The sequence below is a fragment of the Natrix helvetica genome (assembly GCF_964273705.1).
Source record: "Natrix helvetica genome assembly, chromosome: 9".
NCBI classification, from domain to species: domain Eukaryota; kingdom Metazoa; phylum Chordata; class Lepidosauria; order Squamata; family Natricidae; genus Natrix; species Natrix helvetica.
In genome coordinates this window covers 21,101,292-21,121,213 of record NC_138560.1, presented here as the reverse complement: position 1 = coordinate 21,121,213, position 19,922 = coordinate 21,101,292, and the positions used below count along the sequence as shown (strand labels likewise).

Genomic DNA, 19,922 nt, shown 5'->3' with positions numbered 1-19,922 from the left:
AGGTGCTAAGTCTCACTCAACATGCAATGGTGGTTGAAACTTACACACAGATGTCTTCTGGTTCATGTCTTTACTTGGCATCAATTTCACTCCCCGGGACTTTATCTCCATTTGCTTTTTGACTGGAAAGGGAACAAAAGAGAAGAAGATTCAACAAAAGAGAAGCTTTAAGGAAAGAAGGCATTTCGCCTTACCATTTAATTCTAAGACTATTTGGAAAGCCAAATTAGGTTTCCAGAAGAACAAAGCACTGGGAGACTTTTCTTGTTCTTTTTTGCAATTTATATATGTATTTGTTCAATTTCTATGGCCATCCATCTCAGTTAATGACTTGCCAATTAACAAGACAGTTCATTGATTGACCAGTTTTCCATTTCTCCAAACAATGCAAACAAATCACTTTTATACAAATCAACCATGAAAGTTCCCCATTAAACACAAAAAAGTGCAGGGTGAAATGCTATAATGGATATACCATTTCAGAACATAGAGCATGCTTAAATATTAAAAATTCAAGCACACCATTGAATATTAAATATTGAATATTAAAAATTCAAGCACAACAAATTATTTTACTCTCCCACACATGCATCAACAAGCAAACCATGGATGGAATTTTTGCAAGTGTTTCCTATTTTTTAAAGTGAACAGATTAGTTTTTCTTCTACTTCTTTTTTTACCTATGGATTAAAATATTTTTCTTTATTTTTATAACACTGGTTTGGATGGGGTTATTTTTCTATTTTGTTTCACTTAAGAATTTTGTTTCTTTTAAGCCTGGAATATAAAGAAGATATAAAAGGAATACAAAGAGGGTTAGGGTTAGGGTTAGGGTAAGAGGAAAAGGAAGTAACACTGCCACTTGGAGGCTGGAGGCTTGAGTCCTGGAAACATAGCCCTTTCTTTTTTCACTTTGATCATTTTGACTTTGCACTTCAAGGTTTTTCAGCTTGTTTATAGAGAGTGATAAGGAGAAGAGCATGGGTTGTTTATACATGTGATCTTTGGGAACGTCATTGGCAGCTGCAGAGAAGTGAAAACAAAGCCTTGTTTTGAAAGATTATAAATGAACTTGTATCAAATCTAATAAAAAGTTTTGAATGCTAGAGTGGCAGTGTTTACCAATTGGAAGAATGGCACAACATCAAAAAGAAATCTTAATATTGCAAAAGGGTATGTTTGAAATTCAAAAATTATTAGAAGTAACCGAGAAAATTGAGAAGAGATTGGAAAATATAGATTGTAAAACAGTAAAATTTGATGGAAAAATTGAAGATGCTCATCAAATGGAAAAAGTGGAAGTTAGAGTCCTAAAAAACTGAAGGGAAAAATGAACAAAGAGACAAGATAATTGTTGATACCAACAGTGAACTGAGCGTGGTTGGAAATGGAAAGAGTGGAATATGGAAAGGGGAGATAGATGGACAGGATCTCTACCCCAGATTTCAAGGTATAGAAGAAGAAGAAAAGAGAAGAATTGATGGAGCTAAGGAGAGTAATTTTGTCAGAAGCACTATTGATAACCAAAGATAAGTTGATTAAAGAAGCAGATCCTGGAGGGTTTCGAGATTATATAACATATGCAACAAGCAACAAGTTGCGAAGAGAAGTCCATACAAATCTTATTAAAGAAAAAACCAGAAGACTAATCCCACAAATGGCAAAAGACATAAGACTGCACTATTACTGGAAAGACACAGGTTGATATATGAAAGCTTATAATAAAAAATTAGTCAAATGTAATTAAATTTAGAACATTATGTAAAAAAATAAAGTGATAATGGATATAGTTAGATAAATAGTTGATAATGATAACAATGTATACTTATGTATTGTTTTGATAAGAGGAAATTTGCTATAAATTGCAAATGGTGACTACGAAAGGAAGTTTAGAAATTCGGTTATGTATGAAAGCTTATAATAAAAAATTAAGTCAAATTTAGTTAAAAATAATGTTTGTATATATATATATATATATATATATATATATATATATATATATATATATATATGTGTGTGTGTGTGTGTGTGTGTGTGTGTGTGTGTGTGTGTGTGTGTGTGTGTGTGTGTGTGTGTGTGTGTGTTGTATTTGTGCTGATATTTGGGCATACCAGGGGTTGTAACACAAATACATACATACATACATGCATGCATGCATGCATGCATGCATGCATGTATGTATTTGTGTTACAACCCCTGGTATGCCCAAATATGGGAGGGAGCTCACTACTCCCTCTTTCTGTCATTCGGCTCATCACAGAAAACCATCCAGACAGAAACCCATATTTTTATTTTTAATGTTGCCTTTTTATATTTGTCTTGTATCTCCCTTTATTTATTTATCAGCACAAATACAACACAAATATAAAAAGGCAACATTAAAAATAAAAATATGGGTTTCTGTCTGGATGGTTTTCTGTGATGAGCCAAATGACAGAAAGAGGGAGTAGTGAGCTCCCTCCCATATTTGGGCATACCAGGGGTTGTAACACAAATACATACCTATTTCCCTGGCTTAGCTGATAAAGGAGGAGAGCCTGTGGCTTAGTGGCAATTACATCGGCCTAATATGCAATACTGCCCTGGTTCGAATCCCAGTAAGGGTATGGCTAGCTGATGAGAGCTAAATAGCTTGAAATGGATCCATAATAGTCTCCCTTTATTTATTTATCAGCACAAATACAACACACACATAGATAGATAGATAGATAGATAGATAGATAGATAGATAGATAGATAGATAGATAGATAGATAGATAGATAGATAGATATAGATATAGATATAGATATAGATATAGATATAGATATAGATATAGATATAGATATAGATATAGATATAGATATAGATATAGATATATAGATATATAGATATATATATATGCTGGTTTTGTTGTATTCGGGTCTTTTCCCGTGTAAGATTGAGATTGTTTTGGCAACGTTTCAGCAAGATCTCACTTGCCATCTTCAGGCTGCTGTCGGCTAGGCTTAAAATGCGACCAGAGCTGCCATCTTTCTGTAAATCTTGGTGGGAGGGGATGGGGTGCTGGCTTTGTTTCAGTAAGTGGAATGATTGGTTGTGTGGTTGTATCATGATTGGTAGATTGGTGCTGATTGGTGCTGGCTGTGTGTGCGTTGTTGTTTCATATTGTAATGGCCTGGGTGGTGGGTGGTGTTCATTTGTTGACTAGGGCTGGTTTCCAGATGTTTGGTAGGTGGGAGGTATCATCATGTTTATTCATGTTGTGGGGATGTTTCTCTATTTCGATGGCTTCCATAATTATTCACTTGTTGAGGTGTTCTGTTTTGGAGATTAACCTGGCTCCTTCAAAATTGATTTCATGTCCTGTAGCTTTAAGGTGCTGGAAAAGGGAGGAAGTTTTTTCTTTTTTCTTACTTTTCTAAGAAACATCTGGAAAAAATCTTTTTAAAAAAACAAGCAAAACAAGGGAATATACATTTCAAATAGTTTTTTTTTTTTACTATTGACGTCATGGTGCCCCTCATTTGCCTTAACACATGCAATCCTCCATAAATTAAGATATGGAAAATCTTGAGATCTGATCAATGAAACATAAGAAGCTACTGACACTAATATTAGCTATGATGAGATTGTGACATTCTCATTTCATTTGCAATGGGTACTTTGAGTGAGCTCAGTCAAATATTATGAAATTTAGCAATCTTAAGAATAAGAACTATCGTAATTAGGGGAAAGTAATTAAAAATGGATCCCAAAATAGAAGCTAAGGACTGAAATGGCTACCAACTCTGGCTTTCTGAAAAAGTTTGGAAAGATGACTTGAGTAGAAAGTGGAAGGATCAAGAATAATCAATCCTTAAATCCTTATAACTTCAGCCTCTGTTATTTGCTTTTGAAATGTGAAACATTTGTCTTTCTTAAGAATAAGTAATGCCTTTAAAATAATCAGGTCTTTAAAAATAACAATAAGACATTTGTTCTTAATCCCTTACATCCTCTGGTACTTCTACTCCTTGGAAACTTGTATTTTAGAGGAAACACTTAAATATTATGTCTCTCTGTGTGGGGAGGCTGTTTACCAAAATCACTGGATTACAAACCTCTGACATTTGCCTTAATCAGAGAGGAAATTACAGCAAAAATCTTTACTCCACATCATTTTTTAAAACCTTTTTTTAAAGGCATGATTCAAGCAGGTGTACTTTTAATAGCACAGCAGTAATCATGACTGATTTCCCTCTCCTTTTACTTTTAATTCAGTAACATCCTATCTACAATGTAATGCTCAACTGAAAGATTATGACTCAATAGCTCAATGTATTAAATGTGAAAGATGATTCATAAAGTTCCTAACTCAATTGGTTTTACTATTATGAGAGGAGGGAGATGAGACCATTGACTGAATTAATACATATCGGTATTTAATAGGACAAAGTAACATCGGTGGTCTGCAAAATGCCATTGTTGGGCAATAACCACACTCGTCCTTGTAGGAGGCACCAGAGGAGCTGCCTTCCGTAGAATGGGCAAGGACATATAAAAGGTAGTGTGAATAAAACCTAACTTTCATTTAGTTATATATTCTTAATATATTTTTCCGGGCTTTGGAGTGGTGTGTTTGTGCAAAAGAACCTATTAGTACACCAAGAGACTTTTAGGGGAGAGTGTGCCCATTGTCCTAGCTTGTGCAAATAGTGGGATCCTTTCCAAGTATGATTCAGATTTTGAAGTAAGCCAAGAGCATCAGCAGGATCTTGGTGCTTTCATCAGAAAGATAGAAGCATAATTATGGCATTGTTCCCTAAGCTCTGCCCATTGTCAGCATGCATGCAAAATTGGAAGACGTGTACAAAGTGGAGAAGCTTGTGTTGTGAGGCTGCAATGCTGTTTTCATCAGTCTGATGTTAGTCATTACCCTCACCCATAGATGAGGCTGGAGCCACATTTTTCCTTCAAACTAATTTAGAAAATCAGCTACATACATGCATACGTACATACATACATACATACAAACATACATACATACCAGTGGTGGGTTTCAAAATCTTTTAGAACCTCTTCTGTAGGTGTGGCCTGCTTCGTGGGAGTGGCTTGCCAGCCATGTGACCAGGTGGGAGTGGCTTGCTGGCCATGTGACTGGGTGGGAGTGGCTTGCTGGCCATTTGACTGGGTGGGTGTGGCCAACTTGTAAAATGTGGTGAAACTCAATTAACAGCACTCTTGCTTAGCAACCAAAATATTGGCTCAGAAACTCTGGCATTTGAAGCACACAAGTCTTAAAGCTGTCAAGTTACAAGACCCTTGCACCCCTAACCCTTTAGAAAAAAAAAACAGGGGTGTTCAAACTTGACAGCTTTAAGACTTGTGGACTTCAACTCCCAGAATTCCTCTTCCAGTCATGTTGGCTCAGGAACTCTGGCATTGAAGTGTGCAAGTCTTAAAGCTGTCCAGTTACAAGACCCTTGTGCCCCTAACCCTTTAGAAAAAAACCCAGGGGTGTTCAAACTCGACAGCTTTAAAACTTGTGGACTTCAACTCCCAGAATTCCTCCTCTCGCTCTTCATCTTGATGATGTGCGGATGGGCAGGGGGAGGGAGCTGGAACCGGTTCTAAACGGCACTGTAGATTTGTGGAACCTTTTCTATAGAAGAGGTTAGAACTGGCAGGAACCCACCCCTGATACATACATACATACATACATACATACATACATACATACATACATACATACATACGGAGGGCAGAAATTATTTCAGAATTTTAGACTTCCTAACACACTGCTGTTTACTGAACCATGGGCTTTAATGGCCAAAAAAGTAATGGAGGGGAGAAAAAAAAAGGATTGACTCAGAATATAATGAGAATGGGGAATTTCAAATCATACAGTCTCAGGATAGGAAGGGACCTTTGAGATAGTCTAACATAGTACAGGAAGGCCTGGAGGAACATTGTCCATGGGGTCACGATGGGTCGGACATGACTTCGCAACTAACAATAACAACATAGCATGGACGACAAAAGCCTTTCTATAATCAATGAGGTAGACATTGCCTTATTTTTGGAATTCTTCATCTTTTTCAATCATATAGCATACATCATCACTTTGGTGTTTGTAGGTACACTGAGCGCTTATGCACCAGAGACAAATTCCTTGTGTGTCCAATCACACTTGGCCAATAAAGAATTCTATTCCATTCCATCTTGTTCCTCAGTCCTTTATGAAACCACCTTGAACATCTTCCCTTCCATGTTGGACTTTCATTTGCATTAGATGACCTAAGCATTAGTTTTGAAGCAGGTGAAAGTAATGGTATTGTACAATCCTTCAAACCTTCTATTAAACCTCTTTTCTTTGCTACTCATGTTTGACACATGGAAGTAAGTAAACTTGATGCAATTATATACTGGCTGTATCAAAATTTCTTACACGTGCATAAATGTCAAACTGAATTAATCCCTTTCAAGAATGCAGCAGTAAAACACAGCATAGGAGGAATCTGGGTACGGTATTAGAAATAGGCTACTGAAAAAAAGTGTAAGGGTTGAGTATTTTTTAAGGAAACAAAAAAAATGCAATATCCAAACTAATGGATTGGAATATGACTGTTATTTTTTTAGCTGCACATTTCTCTGAGCTTTGAAATACAGTTTTTATTCCAAAAATTACACATATAATGCGGGTATTAGGAAGGATGTGTACAAATGAGTATTATTTATATCACATCCCTCAATTGTTTGAGGGGAAAAGTGCATGCAGTTTTTCTGTATTATTAAGTCACCAACCACATCCACTGAGTGAGAATACAACTGCTGGAATAGTAATTTCTCATGCTGACATGTGTACAGTTTGTCCCAATATTTTAGTCAATGCACATGAGAAACATAGAGAAGGAAAATAAATAAAAAAGAAAATTGCCCTGTACATCTGCAACCTGTTTTAGGAATTATTGTAATTGAAACAATTTTGAAAGATCTCTAGAGGCTAGTAAGGATACAACTTACCCTGATATTGTGCATTGAAACCTTTCTGCCTGTGGTTCCCATCTGACATAAAGTGAAGATGAAGCCAGTTTTTGCTGCTGATTACAGGAGCAGGAAGGTTCGTCCCTGTAAACCTGCAAAAAGGAAAAAAGAAAAGAGAAGCTAACAGAAACAGCCACAGACATTTTTTAAAAAATAACCTCTTCTATGAAGATGCATAAGGAACTCTTCCTGAAACCGCATGTTTCAAATGTCCTCGAGATGCAAACAAAACTGGTTTGTGCAGTCTGTTATTTACCCACATAGAAATCCTGCGATACAAGTATAGACTTTACAGTATAAAAGAAACACAAATTTAAATCCAATGGTGATTTTTATGCAGCTCTAACTTCTGCGGCCAGATTAGTGTTCCATCAAGTGAAATTGCCTCCCCACTTCAAAGGCACAGAAATTAAACTGTTTATAGTTCTCTGTCGCCACAGATAATTATAATGCTGCCCTGCTATCTTGTCATATCACCAAAGGATATTCTGGAAAGAAAGGATGGTTGGCAACAGCAAAGGGAGGAATAAAAGCATGTGTAATGCTTCCCAAAATGTCCACAGTGATCTCTCTTTTCAAAACTATCTAGAATGGATGGTACAGTATATCATGCTCAGATGAACGATGGACTTTTGTAAGCAAAGCTTTATTGTGTGTGGGGGGATATGTGTGTGCCTTTGAGTCAACCTTAACTGCTGGGGATTGCCTGCAGAAATGCCTACAGTTATTTTGGCAAGATTTTATTATGGTTTGCCATTGCCTGCTAGGGCTGAGAAAGTGTGACTGGCCAAGGATCATCCAGCTGAGTTAGGCCTAAAGCAGGATAGAACTCCAGATCTCCTGGTATATAGCTTGTTGTTTTTACCACTATGTCAAAATGGATCTCTATTCAATTATGGCTGTGAAAGTTGGACCATAAGAAAGGCTGATCACCAAAGAATGGAGGCCTTTGAACTATGGTGCTGGAGAAGACTCCTGTGAGTCCCTTGAACTGCACGGTGATGAAACCGGTCAGTCCTGGAGGAGATCAACCCTGACTGCTCTTTAGAAGGCTAGATCCTCAAGATGAAACTTAAATACTTTGGCCACCTAATGAGAAGGAAGGACTCCCTGGAGAAGAGCCTAATGCTGGGAAAGATTGAGGGCAAGAGAAGAAAGGGATGACAGAGAATGAGGTGGCTGGATGGAGTCACCGAAGCAGTCGGTGTGAGCATAAATGGACTCCAGAGGATGGTAGAAGATAGGAAGGCCTGGGGGAACGTTGTCCATGGAGTCACAATGGATCAGACACAACTTTGCGACTAACAACAATAATTCAATTAACATTAGAAACATTAGATACCTTAACTTTAGTAGTGTTAAACACTTTAACTTTAAAAGAGATGCCAGAAAAATGTTAATGGTATTTCCATAATTTATACTTCCCACTTTAATTTTCAATAGCAGTTATCCATCCTTTCTACAAGGTTTATCTAAGGAAAGTTTGCCATTCTTTCTAGGAATCAAAAGCAGTCAGTAACTCAGAAAACTGGAGAGCAAACAATTCTGTAAATCTGTTCTCATTTTATTACCACCTTAGTAAATATTTAACATAATTTAATTTAATGAATCACCACAGCCCCCTATTTTCCTGCCAAGGATACTGAATACATAGACAATTCTGTTTAGATGTGCATAAATATGAATGCCATATAAGAACAATAGAAAAAAAATCATTACACAAATAAAGAAATAATTGTGTCTACGGAGATTCTCAGTCATCCAGGTCAAGACTGTCCCCAAATGCTTTTTTAAATAGGCAACTGGGTTTTGTTTTTCCTTGAAAATGTTCAGAACTGAAGAAGCTTCTTGCATGAGAAGTAAAATGTTTTCAAGAAAATCAAAGTCCAGTTGTCTTGAGAAAGCATCTTCGGGACAATCTACAATTTTAAAATACTTAAAATGTCTATAGCAGGTGTGTCCAAACTTGGCAACTTTAAGACTTGTGGACTTCAACTCCCAGAATTCCCCAGCCAGCTCTGCTGGCTGGGGAATTCTCGGAGTTGAAGTCCACAAGTCTTAAAGTTGCCAAGTTTGGACACCCCTGGTCTATAGTAATCAAAGTATTGGGGGGGGGGGGTTAAGGATGATTACCACAATGTTGTCAGCTTTCAAATCAAGAAATGGCTTCTGTAGTAAAGAATCCTTATTACTTTTCCAAGAACAGTGACGTGCGGTGAGGGTTATGGCTGGGGAGGCTGGTGACGTCATCAGGAAGGCGGGGAATGGGACCACATGTGCAGACCACGTGTGCAGACCACGTGTGCAGACCACGTGGTCTCGTTCTCCGCCTTCCTGAGTGAACATTAAGGGGACCGCGGCGTAGCATTACTTCCTCCACCGGCACCAGTCCCTTTCACCCCGCTCAAGCCTTGCCGCCTGCAGCCACTGCCCGCCCTCGCTGCTCCTTTCGTTGCTTGCCCGCCCGCCTCTAAGGCACGCCAAAGCCTCCTTCGTCCCCCCCCAGCGCGCACCCTTTTTATTTCCCGCGACACCCCCCCCATTTCGGGAAAGCTTTCCCCATTGCCTGTGGGGTGAGGGGGGCAGCTCCTCTCCCCCCACTCCCTCCGTCCCTGCCTCTCTCCTCAGCCCCAAAGCTCCGTCCGCGCGACTCACTTCCAAGGCGGTGGCTGCTCCATCCCGCTCCGGCTCTGGAAGCGACCGAAGATCAGGCTGCGTCGCTCGCTCGCTCGCCAGACTGCTTCGGCGCCATTCTGGCTACCTTCGTCCATCCGCGCCCGGGAGATGCGGAAACAGTCCGGTGGACGAGTGACCGAAGATCTCGCTGCCTCGCTCGCTTGCTCGCCGGACTGCTTCGGCGCCATTCTGGCTACCTTCGTCCATCTGCGCCCGGGAGACGCGGAGGGAGAAATGTTGTCGGCGCCTCCAGATGACGAACCAGTCGCTTGCTTTCGTCATCGGGAGGCCGATAACATTTCTGCCTCCACGTCTCCCGGGCGCGGATGGACGAAGGTAGCCAGAATGGCGCCGAAGCAGTCTGGCGAGCAAGCGAGCGAGGCAGCGAGATCTTCGGTCACTCGTCCACCGGACTGCTTCCGCATCTCCCGGGCGCGGATGGACGAAGGTAGCCAGAATGGCGCCGAAGCAGTCCGGCGAGCGAGCGAGCGAGGCAGCGAGATCTTCGGTCACTCGTCCACCGGACTGCTTCCGCATCTCCCGGGCGCGGATGGACGAAGGTAGCCAGAATGGCGCCGAAGCAGTCCGGCGAGCGAGCGAGCGAGGCAGCGAGATCTTCGGTCACTCGTCCACCGGACTGCTTCCGCATCTCCCGGGCGCAGATGGACGAAGGTAGCCAGAATGGCGCCGAAGCAGTCCGGCGAGCGAGCGAGCGAGGCAGCGAGATCTTCGGTCACTCGTCCACCGGACTGCTTCCGCATCTCCCGGGCGCGGATGGACGAAGGTAGCCAGAATGGCGCCGAAGCAGTCCGGCAAGCGAGCGAGCGAGGCAGCGAGATCTTCGGTCACTCGTCCACCGGACTGCTTCCGCATCTCCCGGGCGCGGATGGACGAAGGTAGCCAGAATGGCGCCGAAGCAGTCCGGCAAGCGAGCGAGCGAGGCAGCGAGATCTTCGGTCACTCGTCCACCGGACTGCTTCCGCATCTCCCGGGCGCGGATGGACGAAGGTAGCCAGAATGGCGCCGAAGCAGTCCGGCAAGCGAGCGAGCGAGGCAGCGAGATCTTCGGTCACTCGTCCACCGGACTGCTTCCGCATCTCCCGGGCGCGGATGGACGAAGGTAGCCAGAATGGCGCCGAAGCAGTCCGGCAAGCGAGCGAGCGAGGCAGCGAGATCTTCGGTCACTCGTCCACCGGACTGCTTCCGCATCTCCCGGGCGCGGATGGACGAAGGTAGCCAGAATGGCGCCGAGGCAGTCCGGTGGATGAGTGACCGAAGATCTCGCTGCCTCGCTCGCTGCCTCGCTCGCTCGCTCGCCGGACTGCTTCGGCGCCATTCTGGCTACCTTCGTCCATCCGCGCCCGGGAGATGCGGAAGCAGTCCGGTGGACGAGTGACCGAAGATCTCGCTGCCTCGCTCGCTCGCCGGACTGCTTCGGCGCCATTCTGGCTACCTTCGTCCATCCGCGCCCGGGAGACGCGGAGGCAGAAATGTTGTCGGCCTCCCGATGACGAAAGCAAGCGACTGGTTCGTCATCCGGAGGCGCCGACAACATTTCTCCCTCCGCGTCTCCCGGGCGCGGCCGGACGGATGTATATAATATTATATATATAGTATATAATATTATATACTATTATTCCATGAAGAGAGGTGAGGCCCTGCCTCCCTTGCCTCTACTGACCGCACGTCACTGTCCAAGAAGCATGTTCAATTCTGACCTACATTAAAACCATTATAAACATTTACATGTGGGAAGAAATTCAGGCCACAAATGGCTTTTAAAGATGGTTATTCTGGGAACAAGAGAGCACATCTTTCTTGAACAAGTGTGCAAATAAAAAAAAACACATTCTAATAAAATCTTATCAGAGAGGCCATAAAAACTCAGCCAAACATTTGCTCTGGATCAATTTAGGAGTTCTGAAATGGCAGTGGGAATTTCTAAGCACTGTACGGTATTAGCTCCCTATTTATGAATCCAATTAAATAAGAAGCTCTTCCATTAACATATGTAATACTATTCTTTTTCAAAAATTAAATTTCAGGAAATAATTGGAGATGGGAGTTAACAATTAAAGGAAAATGTCTTGGACAAATCATTATGGATTCTATCAGAAACAAATGTTTACCTAATATTCACAGACACCCTTGAAAAGGGGAATATATATGAGAGCAAAATTAATGGCCTTAACTAGAGCAGTTGAAACGACATTAACATGATAAGAGCTATTATAGAATCCAATTACTTTTAACCAAAGTCCATTTCAGACATTTTATTAGAGACAGCGTCACATTAGTTATCTGCTATTTGCCTTCTGAGAACAGTTCTATTTTGCAAGAATAGAATTAAAAAGGAGGTGTTTGCAGACGATAATGATGGAAAGAAATGTCCTATATTCTCCTTTTGAATAGAATGTAATAATTCTATTGCTATTATTAGAACAGAACAGAACAGGAATAGAAAAAGGAATAGGGTAGACTAGACTACAGTAGAGTAGAATTAGAACAGAGAATAGAATAACAGTTGGAAGGGATCTTGGAAGTCTTCTAGTCCAATCCCCTGCCTAGGCAGGAAACCCTACACCACTTCAGACAAATGGATATCCAACATCTTCTTAAAAACATTCAGTGTTGGAGCATTCACAACGTCAGGAGGCAAGTTGTTCCACTGATTCATTGTTCTAACTGTCAGGAAATTTCTCCTAAGTTGATTCTCTCCTTGTTTAGTTTCCACCCATTGCTTCTTGTCCTATCTCAGGTGCTTTGAATAATAGTTTGACTGCCTCTTCTTTATGGCAACCCTTGATATATTGGAATACTGTTATCATGTTTTCCCTAGTCCTAGTCTTTTCATTAAACTAGACATACCCAATTCCTGCAACTGTTCTTCATATGTTTTAGCCTCCAGCCGCCTAATCCTCTTTGTTGCTCTTCTCTGCACTCTTTCTAGAGTCTCCACATCTTTTTTACATTGTGGCGACCAAAACTGAACGCAGTATTCCAAGTGTGGCTTTATCAAGGCATTATAAAGTGGTATTAACACTTCACATGGAAGAAGAGGAAGCTGAGGGGCTTTTTAGTAAAATGTTTTATACTGTTTTTAGGGGGTTCTGGGAAGGGGGGGGGATAACCAGGCCAGGAGGGAAGCCAGTGCCACACGAACAGGTGAGTCCAGGAGGGAAGTGAGCGGAGTGGGGGGGGAGAGGGAACAAGCTATTCCAGTAGAGGGTTGTTTTATTACAACGGTCGCGGGGAGGGGGGGATGCGAGGACAAGAGAAGATCACAAGGTTCGGTTGGGAGACCGTGGCTGCTGGCTATGCCCGGTCGTTTGTACCAACCCCCGCAACCTAGGTGGTCAGGATCTACAGAGACAGGGCCTGTGGCTGATGCTTTGCAATGCAAGGTCCGTGACCAACAAGGCCCCCCTCATTAATGAGTTGATCTCTGAGGGGGAGCTGGACCTTGCAGGAATAACAGAGACCTGGTTGGGTCACAAGGGTGGTTTACCCCTCGTGGAAATGTGCCCACCAGGTTTCCATGCATTTCATCAGCCTGGGTAAGGGTGGAGGGGTGGCGGTGGTTATACGGGATGGTCTAGAGCTGAGGGAGTTCACTGTTTCTCAGATACCCGGGTGTGAGTCACTTGGTGTGAAATGGGGCCCAGGGAGGCAGCGGGGTCTGCTGATTGTATACTTGGCTCCTCGCTATACGTCAGCAGCCCTGCCCGAGCTCCTCAAGCTGATCTTGGAGACGGCGGTGGAGATCCCCAAACTTTTGGTTATGGGGGATTTCAACCTGCCGTCGACGGGAGCAGCATCCGAGGTGGCTCGGGAGTTCATGGCTTCCATGACAGCCATGGGCCTGACCCAACTAATTCAGGGTCCCACACATGAAGGTGGCCACACACTGGATCTTGTTTTTGTATCTGAGCAGAGGACGAGTGAACTGGGAATAGGGGACTTAGACATTACTCCCCTGTCATGGTCAGATCACTCTTGTCTCCGGCTAGACTTCCCTGGCGCTACCCCCCACCGTGAGGAGGCGGAACCAGTCTGTCCAAGCTGGTACCGCCCCAAGCACCTGATGGAACCAGTTAGGTTCCAGTCGGAGCTTGGGCCGCTACCTGTAGCCCTGACCCGCGCTCGGTCGGAGGACCTAGTGGCCGCCTGGAATAGGGCGACGGCTGGGGCCTTGGACCGGGTTGCGCCTTTGCGACCTCTCCTACGGCAGCGACCCACCCGGGCTCCTTGGTATACCGAGGAGCTGAGGGTGATGAAGCGCCAGAGGAGACGTCTAGAGAGCAGGTGGAGGTCCTCACGCTCCGAGTCTGACTGAACACAGGTAAGAGAGTATTTACGGACTTACCTTGTGGCATTGAGAGCGGCCAAACGTAGACATTGTGACGCTCTTATTGCGTCTGCGGATAACTGCCCTGCCGCCCTGTTTAGGGTCACCCGCTCCCTCTTGGTGGAAGAGACGCGGGGAGCACCCTTACAGGGTAGAGCAGAGGAGTTTGGAGAATATCTGCAGAACAAAGTCGCTCAGATCCGGAGCGGATGGGCCCCCTCCAGTGGTCTGGACGTCAGCAGTGAGTCTTGTGAGTCCACTCTGGGAGGAGTTTGACTCTGTTGCCCCCGAGGATTTAGACAGGTTGCGTGGAAGGCTGCGACCCACCACATGTTCATTGGACCCGTGTCCCTCCTGGCTGGTACTGGCATCCTGGGAGGTGACACGAGGCTGGCTTCTGGGCCTGGTGAACGCCTCATTGGGTGAGGGATCCTTACCTACCGTCTTGAAAGAGGCGGTGGTGAGGCCCTTACTCAAGAGGCCTTCACTCGACCCAATGGAGCTAGCTAATTATCGTCCAGTCTCCAACCTCCCTTTTTTGGTGAAGGTTGTTGAGAATGTGGTGGCGCAGCAGTTTCCACGTCACCTCGATGAATCCGATTATCTAGACCCACGCCAGTCCGGCTTCCGACCTGGGCACAGCACGGAGACAGCCTTGGTCGCGTTGGTTGATGATCTCTGGAGGGCCAGAGATAGAGGCTGTTCCTCTATCCTGGTCCTATTAGATCTCTCAGCGGCTTTTGATACCATCGACCATGGTATCCTTCTGCGCCGGCTGGAGGGGATGGGAGTCGGAGGCACCGTGTTATGGTGGTTCGACTCTTACCTCTCCGGCCGGATGCAATATGTGTTGACAGGGGGGCAGAGATCGACCCCGAGGCCACTCTCTTGTGGGGTGCCACAGGGGTCGGTCCTCTCGCCCCTTCTGTTCAATGCATATGTGAAGCCGCTGGGCGAGATCATCCGTGGTTTTGGGGTTGAATACCATCTGTACGCTGATGATACTCAGCTGTACATTTCAACCCCAAACCACCCCAACGAGGCTTTCGCAGTGATGTCCCGGTGTTTGGAAGCCGTCGGGGTCTGGATGGGGGACAACAGACTCAAACTCAACCCCTCCAAGACTGAGTGGCTGTGGCTTCCGGCACCTCGGTTCAGCCAGCTGACCCCATCGCTGGCCATAGGGGATGAGTTACTGCCCCCTGTGGAACGGGCGCGCAATTTGGGCGTCCTCCTAGATGCCCGGCTGTCAATGGATGATCATGTGGCAGCCGTGGCAAGGGGGGCGTTCCACCAGGTTCGCCTGGTGTGCCAATTGCGCCCCCTACTGGACCGGGATGCCCTACGCACAGTCACTCATGCGCTGGTGACGTCTCGCCTAGACTACTGTAATGCTCTTTACATGGGGCTTCCCTTGGGACGCGCCCGGAGACTGCAGCTAGTCCAGAACGCGGCCGCGCGGGTTATCATGGGGAGGTCTAGATTCTCCCACGTAACACTGCTCCTGCGCGAGCTGCACTGGCTACCTGTGGTTTTTCGGGTGCGTTTCAAGGTCCTGATTACTATCTTTAAAGCGCTCCATGGCTCAGGACCTAGCTACTTGCGGGATCGCATCCTCCCACATATATCCCTGCGGCCAATCCGCTCTCACAGGGAGGGCCTTCTCCAGGTGCTGTCCACTAGGCAATGCCAGTGGGCGGCACCAAGGAGTAGAGCCTTCTCTGTGATGGGCCCAACCCTCTGGAATGACCTCCCCCCCGACATTAGAACCACCTTGGACTTCCGCTCCTTCCGACAAAAATTGAAGACTCACCTGTTCCGATTAGCTGGCCTGGCATAATTATAAATGTTACAACCATGAACTCCTGGTAGTATACTCTCATCTGGTTATTTTAAGGGTAATGTTTTAATTTTTAATTGTTTTTAGGGCTTTTAGACCCATATTTATTCTTCTGTACAGTACTCTAAATTTTAACCTCCTCCACATACATATGTATATTTATAGTTACATTTATATTTGTATTTTATCTGTTATTTGTTGTGTGGACTGTACACCGCCCCGAGTCCCTTTTTGGGAGAGGGGGCGGTTTAGAAATGCGAAGAATAAATAAATAAATAAATAAACATGTTCTTGTAGTATTGTTACTATTGTAAACATCATGATGGTCTTTGTTAGATTTATATCCTGTGAATTTTTCAGGACCACAAGGTAGTTAAATAGAGCTCTACCACCCTTTTATTCCACAACACTCCTGTGAGGGAAGCTGAGAGGGATGGACCCAAATGGAAATGAAATGAAATAACTTTGTTGCAGTCCTTAACCAGTTACAAGGGAATGGGCATTGAAATATACAACATAACTAAATTAATAGTATCAAGATAATTAGGAAAGGTAGATACAGATGAAGAACTTTGGTTAAATGACAATATTAAACTATGCTAAGAGGGTTTGGTCAGAATACCCATATGCAACAAAAGAGAAAAGAATTTAAAATTAACAATATAGATAACACACACTTTGAAACAGTAATATAAAAAATAAATACAGAACGTACATGTGTAGGTTGGTACATATGTAAGTACGTAGATGATAAATAGATGAGAGAGAGAGAGAGAGAGAGAGAGAGAGAGAGAGAGAGAGAGAGAGAGAGAGAGAGAGAGAGAGAGAGAGAGAGAGAGAGAGAGATGGATAAATGTCTGGCCCCTTTTACTTAATGTATTGACAACCTGATTACACTTGTCATCTATGAGTGCATGTAAATGTAGACTTTGTATGGACAAATATTATTGAAAAATGGGGCTCAATTATACAAAATACAGTCTGTTAAAAATTAGCATGACAGTTCTAAATGTATTAGAAATATACTGTATATGTACTTGAATATATGCATTAAATAAATATGTAATATACATATAATTTACTCTTTAAATGATATATATTGTGTCAACTCGTAAAACATTCCTGGCCTGCTGTCCAGTTGCCATAGGCAGGAGGGGGGAAATGACGGAGCAGCTTGGCAGCCACGACCGGAAACACATCCCATGCATACCTTTCTCAAGGCTGCATCTCAGGTTACCAGAGCTGGCCAGGGAGAGGCATGTTTTCTACAGACCGTAAAAGTGCTCCATTGGATTAATTTTCTGGGAGGATGCTAGAGTTAGAATTAACACAACCACAGAGGCACAGGCCTTTATGGAAAAAAATAAAGCACTCCTAGATAAAACTGACGATCCTACAGCAGATCTACAGGACTCGGGAGGGGCCGGAGCTCTGCTGGCGGGGGGAGAAGGGGCAATACCAAGAAAACTCAGATCACAAAAATGAACAAGAAAATCTGCTTGATAAAAATTGATTGAAATTATTATCTGAATTTATATGCTGACAAAATATTGTTATTTAGTATTAAAGTCTATGTTTAAATGAATACTATGAGTACGGGGGATGGGGACACCTTCTACATATTGTAACTGCCAAAATTTGTAACCCATTCCACCACCCCTTTCCTTTTTCTTTAAAAAAAAAACCAATAAAATTTTGTTCAAAAAAAAAAAGTGCTCCATTGGAGAATGTGAATTATGACACAGACTGAGAGGAGGGGGGGGGAAACAGGGTCATAGTTGAGCCGTAAATTATGTGGGGCAGAGTTGACTTCACATGGGCATGTGCTGACATGTTGCTCCTAATAAATAACTGGATTTCTTTTGAAACTTGGCCGGAGGCTCACGAGTTAATTAGGGCATCTGTTGAAACCCTGACATATTGTATATGAAGGGATTCCCCCCACCCTATTTTTCCTTTGTATTTTCTATGTGTTTTCCCCCCTTTTTTCTTGTTATTTTAAAAGCAATAAAAATAAACAGTTTTAGTTTATGGTAGCCAGCAATCCCTACCAACAATCCCACACACTTATTCCAATTTTCATTCTATGGCAGTTTATCCACTCTATGCATCTGGTGAAACAAACTACTGATCACAGCAGCTTCTGCTTTTTAATAAAGTTTGATCACCCCCAAAGATGCTACCAGAATCTTTCTGAACTATGTCAGTTAAAATAATTTACTGACTGCGTCTTAAAGGATTCATATTCAGTGTAGTCAAGAGAGTAAATCCATCTAAGGACAGAGATATGAGAGAAGGATCAGGCAGTGACAGACACCGCTCAGATGTAACCACAAAGAATACAGATATTTTAAAAACACAACAAAAAGGTATATTGAAAGATAACAATACCTGCCTTCCATAGGGCTCAAATAATTATTATATGCCCAACTGATAAGAAAGTACTTAATTACAAATGAATGTTTGGAATAGAAGCAGCAATTTGGATGAAACATCAAGGGACGAACAATTCCATTCAAAGTTGTAAAACATGCTCAGTAACACAATGGGCATATCAATAAAAATAAGGAGGGCTTTCTGGTCTGGCTAGAAAGTGGGAGACTATGAATTCAAGTCCCACGTTAGCCATGGAATACAACTAGGTGATTTTGGGTCAGATTTGTTTAAAATTGCATATTGAAATTGCAACTTCTTCATGAGGTCTTATTGGTAATGGAAAGGTAAAGGTTCTCCTCACACATATGTGCTAGTCATCCCCGACTCTAGGGGGCGGTGCTGATCTCCGTTTTAAAGCCAAAGAAGCCAGTGCTGTATTAAGACATCTCCATGGTCAAGTGACCGGCATGACTAAACACTGAAGATGCACGGAACGCTGTTACGTTCCCACCAAAAAGTGGTCCCTATTTTTCTACTTGCATTTTTTACATGCTTTTGAACTGCTAGGTTGGCAGAAGCTGGGACAAGTAATGGGAGCTCACTCCGTTAGGCAGCACTAGGGATTCGAACTGCTGAACTGCCGACCTTTCTGACTGACAAGCTCAGCATCTTGGCCACTGAGCCACCACGCCCCTTTTCTTATCTTATTGGTAAGATAAGAACTGATTTATACTTTCCAGATCCATGTGTAGAATTGCATAGAACTAGATTTGGTATTTCTCTATTTTTTTCATGTAGTTCACAGTCCTTGGCTTACAAAAAAAAGGAAATAGACAAATCCTATTTAAAAGTAAGGATGTTGTAGAAATAAAAATTTAACTATATACACACAGAGAGAAACATTTTAATGAGTTTCTGTTTAAAATGTATTTCTGTGTCATGAACTAAAATATAAAAGACAGACATATAACTAAGTATACATGTGTACACACACATACGCACACACAAATTTAAACACTTCCCACATTTTCTTTGTGATACAGTTTACATTCACAATAAAAATTTATTAGCTCCTGGATTAGCTGAGTGAAAATCCTATTTCAACAATCTGCTTCCCTAATTACTTCTGGTTGGTTGCCAAAACTGTGGGTAGATTAAAAAATGCAATATTTTGTTTCAGGCTTTGCATATTTGCAAATATGTTCCCCTCTGAATATTTTGTCCCTTTCTTGTCTCATTACCTTGATTCCATACATGAGAAATTCATTCCTTCAACTCCCTACTTTTTCTCCTTCCCTTTTCCTGCTTCCATTCATGTTTGCAGTCCTTCTCATCCAACCAGAGGTGGAATTCAGCCAGTTTTGACCGGTTCTGGAGAACCGGTAGCGGAAATTTTGAGTAGTTCGGAGAACCGGCAAATAGGCTGGCCCCGCCCCTGCTGCTTCCCAGCTGATCTTCTGTTGCCCTGCACAGGGGAACAGAGCTGGAAAGCAGGTTAGTGGGGTGGGGAAGGAATGGGGATTTTGCAGTAACCTTTCCCTGCCATGCCCACAAAGCCACACCCACAAAGCCACGTCCACAAAGCTGGTAGTAAAAAAGAATTGAATCCCATCACTGCATCCAACCATAACTTCAAATCAATGGACAGGCTTTGGACAAAACCTCTTTCTCAGCTGAAT

General features: G+C 43.2%; 1 protein-coding gene across 1 annotated transcript in view; it reads right to left on the bottom strand.

The window, feature by feature from the left end:
- Nucleotides 1-19,922, bottom strand: part of CSMD2 (CUB and Sushi multiple domains 2) — a gene marked incomplete at its 5' end in the record, with an annotated part of 765,891 nt that overhangs the window by 379,823 nt on the left and 366,146 nt on the right. Inside the window, 2 exons of the mRNA XM_081962655.1 lie at nucleotides 45-122; nucleotides 6,983-7,095. Of these exons, the coding sequence (XP_081818781.1) occupies nucleotides 45-122; nucleotides 6,983-7,095 (191 nt within the window). The remainder of the gene's footprint in view (nucleotides 1-44; nucleotides 123-6,982; nucleotides 7,096-19,922) is intronic.